The 7,400-nt window shown below is 27.6% G+C and overlaps 1 protein-coding gene across 1 annotated transcript in view; it reads left to right on the top strand.

Annotated features, from left to right (window-relative positions):
- The window catches only part of LOC108688873 (otoferlin-like), a 41,844-nt gene that overhangs the window by 3,092 nt on the left and 31,352 nt on the right, over positions 1 to 7,400 (top strand). The window contains exon 2 of the mRNA XM_018195404.1: positions 3,080 to 3,138. Coding sequence (XP_018050893.1) covers positions 3,080 to 3,138 — 59 coding nt within the window. The remainder of the gene's footprint in view (positions 1 to 3,079; positions 3,139 to 7,400) is intronic.

Below are 7,400 nucleotides of genomic sequence, written 5' to 3'. Positions count from 1 at the left end.
TATATATATATATATATAAACGGGAAACTAATCAATTCACCGTCGATTATTTCATGATAATAAATACGATGAAATTTTGCGTTTTTGCAATTATAGGTTAAAATTAATTAATAATAATTGCTTAATTATCATAAAGAAAGATAATTTGCATTTCTATTGTATTGTTAAAACAATATTAGTGAATAATGGTGTATACTTAAAACTTTCTACATAAATTATGCGGTCGTAACTGACATCGATTATATTAAAGAACAATTCACTGTGACAATGTCAGTATATGAGCAGCATATTGTGTTGAGATCTTTTATAAATTTACATAGCAATCGTGCGCGTTTGACGTTATTGTCAGAATAGATTTCGATTGTTCGAGCAGTTAAAGTGCCCACTACTAAGCAATTTGCAAATATTCTCGAGAGCAAATCGATAGCTGCATTCATTATGCAAACAGACCGCAAATATTTATGCATTCACAACCAGATCGCCTTCTTTCTTGGGAATGTTGTAGCTATTTCTGTATAATCTATGTATTTATCTACTATTCGCACGCAAAAAATGGCGTCATAATTATTTAGATTGTTGATATAACAAGATATTTACAATTCCTTTTGCATAAAATTACATATAGGTACTGATGGCTGACGATGATGAATGTGTGCAATCATATTTAAATTAAATTTGTAATGATACAAATATTGCGTTCTAATTATGAATGTGCACACATTTTATAGGTATGTTATGCTTACAGCTGATCTCAAGAAAATTAGATATAGTTTGTTAGTTTACAAATTTTAACTAAATAAGGTAACACAATGATTTGTAATTTAGAATATATTTTCATGATTATTTATTAATAACTATGTTTTTATATTTTTACGATAATTATTGATTTTATTAACAATAAGAATTAATAATTAAACAATAACTTAATTGCGCAAATTTTAATAAAAAAACAATTTAATAAAAAGTGTTTTTTTAACATTTAACATTTAAAAATGTAAAACATTTTTTATTAAATTGTTAAAATTTGCGCACTTAAGTTCTAGCGCTGTCTCCTATGATTCTTTGTTTCATATTGTTAATTTTATTAAATTGCATATTTTTTTCATGGCATTTACTTAATAACCTCACTACTAATATATTATTGCTATATAAATGTATAAATATCATCATTTAAATAATATATTGTATTAATTAATTAATTTTATTTTTATGTAACAATGAATTAGTTATTCTATAAAACATATAATAAAAGAAAGAAAAAATATTTTTTAGTTTCATTATTCTCTCTCTCTCTCTCTCTCTCTCTCTCTCTCTCTCCCTCCTCTCTTTCTCTCTCTCGCTCTCTCTTTCAGTTCCTACTCAAATTTTTATAATTTTATCTTTACCTTCAATTCTTTTTAAATTCTTTAAAAATGTTTATAATAATAAAAATATAATAATAAAAATGTAACTGTATGCATTTTAAATGATCCTATATATTTTTAATGCATTTGTTGAAAAAACTGATGACTTGTTCTATTTTCAATAAAAAAACATTGAGGTGTCGTGGAAAAAAATATAAAAATAGAGAGATTGCACGTGTATTTGTGCAATGTATTCTGATTTCATTGAGCGTGAACGAAAGAGCACTCGTGTCTTTCTTCGATTGCACATGAGCCGCGCGTAGTTGATCATATAAAACACCTTATTTATTACTCAAAACTTTGTATCTCTCTGCTTTTCATTGGTAAACCATTGGATAATAATTTCATTATTTTGTTAATTAAACTTTGCTGCAAATAAAGCACAACCGCTCGCAACCAACATTTCGCCTCGGGTAAACAGATTGAAGATAATTGCGGGCTTTTTACATGAGATAAGTATAAATGAAATAATCAGAGAAAGATATATGTTCTTCTAATATGATATACATATAGAACTGTTTGTATTATAGAAATGTAAAATAAACCACGACGATGTATCTGGTCCATAATATTTAATATATTATTCCGCTGATACAAATTAAATTTTTATTGTTTTAATTCAAATAATTGTCGACTAATTCGCGGTTAAGTTGCGAATACAACTAGGGTGCGTCACTCAAAGCTGGCCCACTTTTTACATATCTAATAGAAGCATCTAGAAAAGCCGCACGGAATTTTGTTTAGAATAAATGATCAACAAGCATAAAAAGATTATACGACATTTCTTCTTTATATAGAATTACATGTTTTATAAAAAAAAAAATATGGCCACTTATCGCTGGTAATATCTTTTTGGAATACTATATAGGCTTCATAAACAGCAAATTGTTTTTATGATATTATCCTTAACAGTCTTTGAATGTATCGCAATGCGATTTAATTGTATTGTATAGATATTTAGCTTTCCGAGAATTCTACAGAAGCAAAATGGTAGTAAAGTATTTACTGTTGTTCAGGAATAAAGGCACTTTGTATTGTAGCTATCCCAGAGATATATCTGTTCTATGTTCTGAAGTTAAAGCCTGAAACGTTCTCTTTTCCGCTCTGTAAATTTGCAACAGCGCTTCTGACGTAAAGCCGCAAAATGTAATTTTAATTTGCCCCAAAGTGCCGTTGTTAACCGACGAAAGATTGTAATCAGCTTTCGAATTTAAAATGGAAACTGATGTAACCACAATTAATAAATATTCCCTTGAACTTAAAAATAAATGTGTAAAATTATTTATGTATCAAATCTGTCAATCTTTTGTCAGAAATATTATAAATTTATATTACTTTAATTATGTACAAAAAAATTTTTGAAAATTGTTTTTATTAAAAAAAAAACTATTAAAACTAAACATGAATATATTTATAAAATATCTATATTAATTTCTTTTACTTAATAAATGTACTTTAATTTTATTTTTATTTTCTTATGTTTTTTTCTTTAGCTAATTAATTTTAAATTATGTTTTATATTGTTATTTTGAGAGTACATTCAAAACTTTTAGTATAAATGCTGCATACATTTTAGTATATGTTATAAAAGTTTTATGCACATAATAATAAAATTCGCGGAATATTAACTTATATGTATAAATTATTTAGCACATATTTTTTCTTATCTGTTGCAGAAGTATCGCATTATTCATCGGTGCTTGAGGAGAGTGGAGATGTTATTGAGATTGAGCAGGTAAAGTTTCTCCTTTCTTTTATAAAATGCTTGTACTTTTATACAACACGAATACTAGATCTACAATAAGTTTAGCAAAATCTCGAGAATATGTTTTCGTATATAACAGTAAGTTTGCACTTCAACAGAGCGTAGGCGTGGCTAACAAGAACGCATTTAATATGAGGATTATGTTGAATTTTTTGCAAACTATTGGATTTACAAACTTGATCCAATTCTGAAAAGCTATCTATTCTCTCCACTTCGGACAAATCCGTTTTATATAAGAAAGTCTGGAGCGCCATAAACGACAAAAATTTAATTTTCAAAAATACTTTTAAAGATTTTTATAAAATAAGATTTTTTTATAATAATAAGATTCTTATTGTTTATAAGATTTTTTGGTCTTATTTCTTATATATAATTAATTAATTAGGTATATAAACTATATTCTACTAGCGCATGTATCATTTTATTTTGCTCCATTTTATCATAAGTATTAATAGATCCGTGATACTTCGATCACTCTTGTAGAAAATGGTGAAAGATATAATCCAAAATACAAATGATAGATGATTACTTGTAGCGTAATAAAGTGAGAAAAGAATAAAGATGCATAGGGGAACTTGCTTGTATCTTTCATATACATGTATCTTACATATATATGTATCTAATACATGTATCTTTCATTACATAAATAATATTAAAATATTTGTAAAAGTTTAAAAAGTTTATTTCCCATTACGAAAATTATTAAGTGGCACATATTCCTAAGGTCGAAATTTAATCATTGCCATCTATAGAGCATGTGAAATAAAGTGACAATCGTATCTCCACAGATTTATATTAATCTAAATTCTGGAATAATCGATGATACATCGTGATTCGTTCTGATCTCCTTTATATTATCTCCCTTATATTAAATAACGTAATAAATGGATTTTTATAAAATATGTATTATTTCGATAAAGAAATTAAAATATATATAAATATTAATTATAGTAAAATAAAATATTATATTATAAATAAGAACACTTTTGTTTGGTATAAATTCTTAAAATTATAAATTTAAATAAAAATTTAAAAATTTGAAGTATTTTTAAAGAATAAGCATATTGCTTTAATAACATGATAGAACAAAAAATTATTCTCTTTCTTGCCAAATGTTCAATTTTTTTGTTCTAAACACAATGCTGTTGGCAGAATTTGAAGTTGGCGTAACACACAACACAACGTATATGAGAACCTACAATTTAAACACAGAACGGCAATTTTTGGATAGAGACATTTCTTGAACAAGTATACTACTCGATGGTTTGCTATTGGCTTCCGAGAGAAGCTACGTGTATGAAAATTTTTCGGCCTGGGATTGAATACAAAAAACGAATACAAAAAACACACCAGTTTTTTTAATAATTCCGGGTGTAATAATAAATTGGGATGATTTTTAGCTCATTTCACCTCAATTTATTAAAAATTCTAGATAAAATTTTAAAAAATTAGCGATCTCATCGTTTTTAATAATCTTGACACATGTTGTCAAGAAGATTCATTTCAATTTAATTTTTGACTAATAAATATTTAGTAAATAACTGTTATCCATCCAATAAATACTTTGTTGTGTTTATTAATAATTTCTTTAGGATTATGTAATAAAACATAATCTACTACACACCAAATCATTATTCTTGAATAAATAAATAACAAAGGTGACAAATAGAGTGCAATCTCAAGACGACCAAGCATACCTTCAAGTTCGTAAAGATTTGCGAAAAGTAAATAATAAGGTTTCCAGTGGTTATAATTGCTACTTCTGTTAATCTTAGAAAATTGTGTTACTGTAAATTAAAGAGAATCCCAATGAGAGTCTCATCATAACTTTACTCAAAAGTTTTTTTTCCAATTTGCATCGCAAATTAGCTTTAAAGTATAAATTGTACAATAGCAACCTGTAAGATTTTCATAGTCTGCTAAAAGACGTTAGATTAATGAACTCGCGATGAACGCAGGAGTGTGGCATTATCCTTTTTCTTGACGTGCAGCTTCAATATTACACGTAGTCGATTGTTATCACATTGTGGCGAATCATTCAACTTTTATGTCACGACCGAAGCGAAGGTACGTGATAGCAGAATCGATTCCACATTCGCCGTATATGACAACCGTATATGAAAAATGCAATGAATGTTTAGGATGTGAAAACTTTTCATGCATCGATCACTATATATTCCAGACATTTTTTTTACCATAAGAATGATTGCCTTGTCATATTGTACGAACATATTTAACTGAAAAATGTAACAACGCAACAATTCATGACAGTCCTTACAATTCAATACCGTTGTTTTCCGTAACAACTGCAACGGTTTACATGGCAAATGTTTATGTATAACAATGCTTTATTTTTATGACAAATTTAATCGGTTTACGAGAAAATATGTATACGTTGTTTCATTGTTTGCAATAACTCGTCAATAGCCTGCACAATGGCAAAGTAGCGCTTTGTCTTTCTTCTGTCTTCTCGTGAAATGGAAATTTCTATATACGTTCTCATGATGTATGCGAAATGTGGAGTTGTCTCGAAAAGGGAAAATTTCGATATTTTCGAACAAGCACATTATGTACATGGGATATTATAAATTCTACACTAAAAATATAAAATATTAACCTAGTTCATCACGTTCGACGATTGTACGCAGATGAAAAAGTTACTTAATCGAAGGCTCAATTCAATGACATCGACGTGAACCAATCCATTACGACATTCTCGCGTTAGAGAAGCTTATCTGACAGCGAGTCTGTCTAACCGTAGATGTATCGTTCCTCGTAAACACGATCCAGGAAGGAAATAAATGTTTTGCAATATCCTGATAACCTGAACAACGGAAATACGTGTAACTAATGAACACATAAAATTTGCATAAATGATAGAAAGATTATACCCATAAATTCGAGAATCGCGATTTTATAATGCTTTCAATATAAGTACCTGTTAATCTGTTTCATAAGGCTCGACTGGAAGTTTTGATAAAACATATGTAAATTGAAATGAATTGTGCAAGAAATTCGTATCTTCGACATGGAATATTCAATATTGATTTCTGAAATTAGTTCTGAAATTAGAAAGTTTAAAAAAATTAAACTTTCATGTTCTCTTCTAATGAATGAAACATAAATTATTAATAATAATTAATGTTGCAGTAAAACAGGAAAAGGGAATTAATATTTTTCTATTTTATATAAAAAAAGAAATTTTCTTTTTCTTTCCATTTTTATAAAAATTAAAATAAGTCCGTGAAAGAAATGATAGAAAAAAATTGTAAAAAATGCTAATTCAGATTGAACAATTAAAAATTTACTTTGTAAAAAGGATTTTTTTAAGGAAAAAAATTCCTTTCTCGAATTTATCAATCTTCTAAATATAATATCAAATGCAAAACACGAATGACTTTTTTGTGAAAGATAGGTGTGAGAAGAATTTTGTAAAATTAAATTCCTTTGAATCCATGAAATAGTTCGGCATTTTTTGCGTTGTTCCGTTTCTATTGTTAACGCATAGCATAGCAATATTGGCAAACGTGGAGCAAAAAAGAAAAATTTTTATTAAATTCTGATTTCTGCATTCTAAAAAATGAAAGCTATTTCTTGAATCAGAAATTTAGCAGCGATAAAGTAATTTTTTTAATATTCCATTCCACAAGATTGAGATATTTCTCTGATTTTGTAAGGAATTCATAACTTGATCTTCACCGATTATTTTTAAATCCTATTGATTCTCCTTAATTAATTTCTTTCTTCACAGAAAAAAATGGCAAAAATGAAATTGGAACAACTGTACAATGATGAATGTAACTTTATTAAAACTCACGAAGAGAAAAGAGTTTCTCAAGCGTAAATGATAAATTATTTTTTATCGCGTTGTAGGTTTTCGCTTAACCTTTCTCGATATATCGGCTCTTTCTTAAGTATCGCGTGGTTTTCTCAAAAGCATCTGTGCAATTTATCGATCTTTATATTTATATATGTATTCAATCTCACGCGTGCCATGTTTTTTTCATATATTCCTTCTTTATATGCACGTGAGTCGAATGCGTGCAGACTCACGATAGCGATATGAATCACCTCGCTTATAACAACATATAATCAATTTACGAGAATATCAAGAAAAGAATAATATTTTTCTTCAATATTCTTGTTTAAAGAATCTTTTTACATTCTGCGAAGAAATTAAAAAATAGTTAACATCCTCATTTTACAAAAACATAGATTTTTTTAAGGATAAA

The sequence above is a fragment of the Atta colombica genome, unplaced genomic scaffold (assembly GCF_001594045.1).
Source record: "Atta colombica isolate Treedump-2 unplaced genomic scaffold, Acol1.0 scaffold105, whole genome shotgun sequence".
Taxonomy (NCBI): domain Eukaryota; kingdom Metazoa; phylum Arthropoda; class Insecta; order Hymenoptera; family Formicidae; genus Atta; species Atta colombica.
This window is presented reverse-complemented; position numbering and strand designations above follow the sequence as displayed.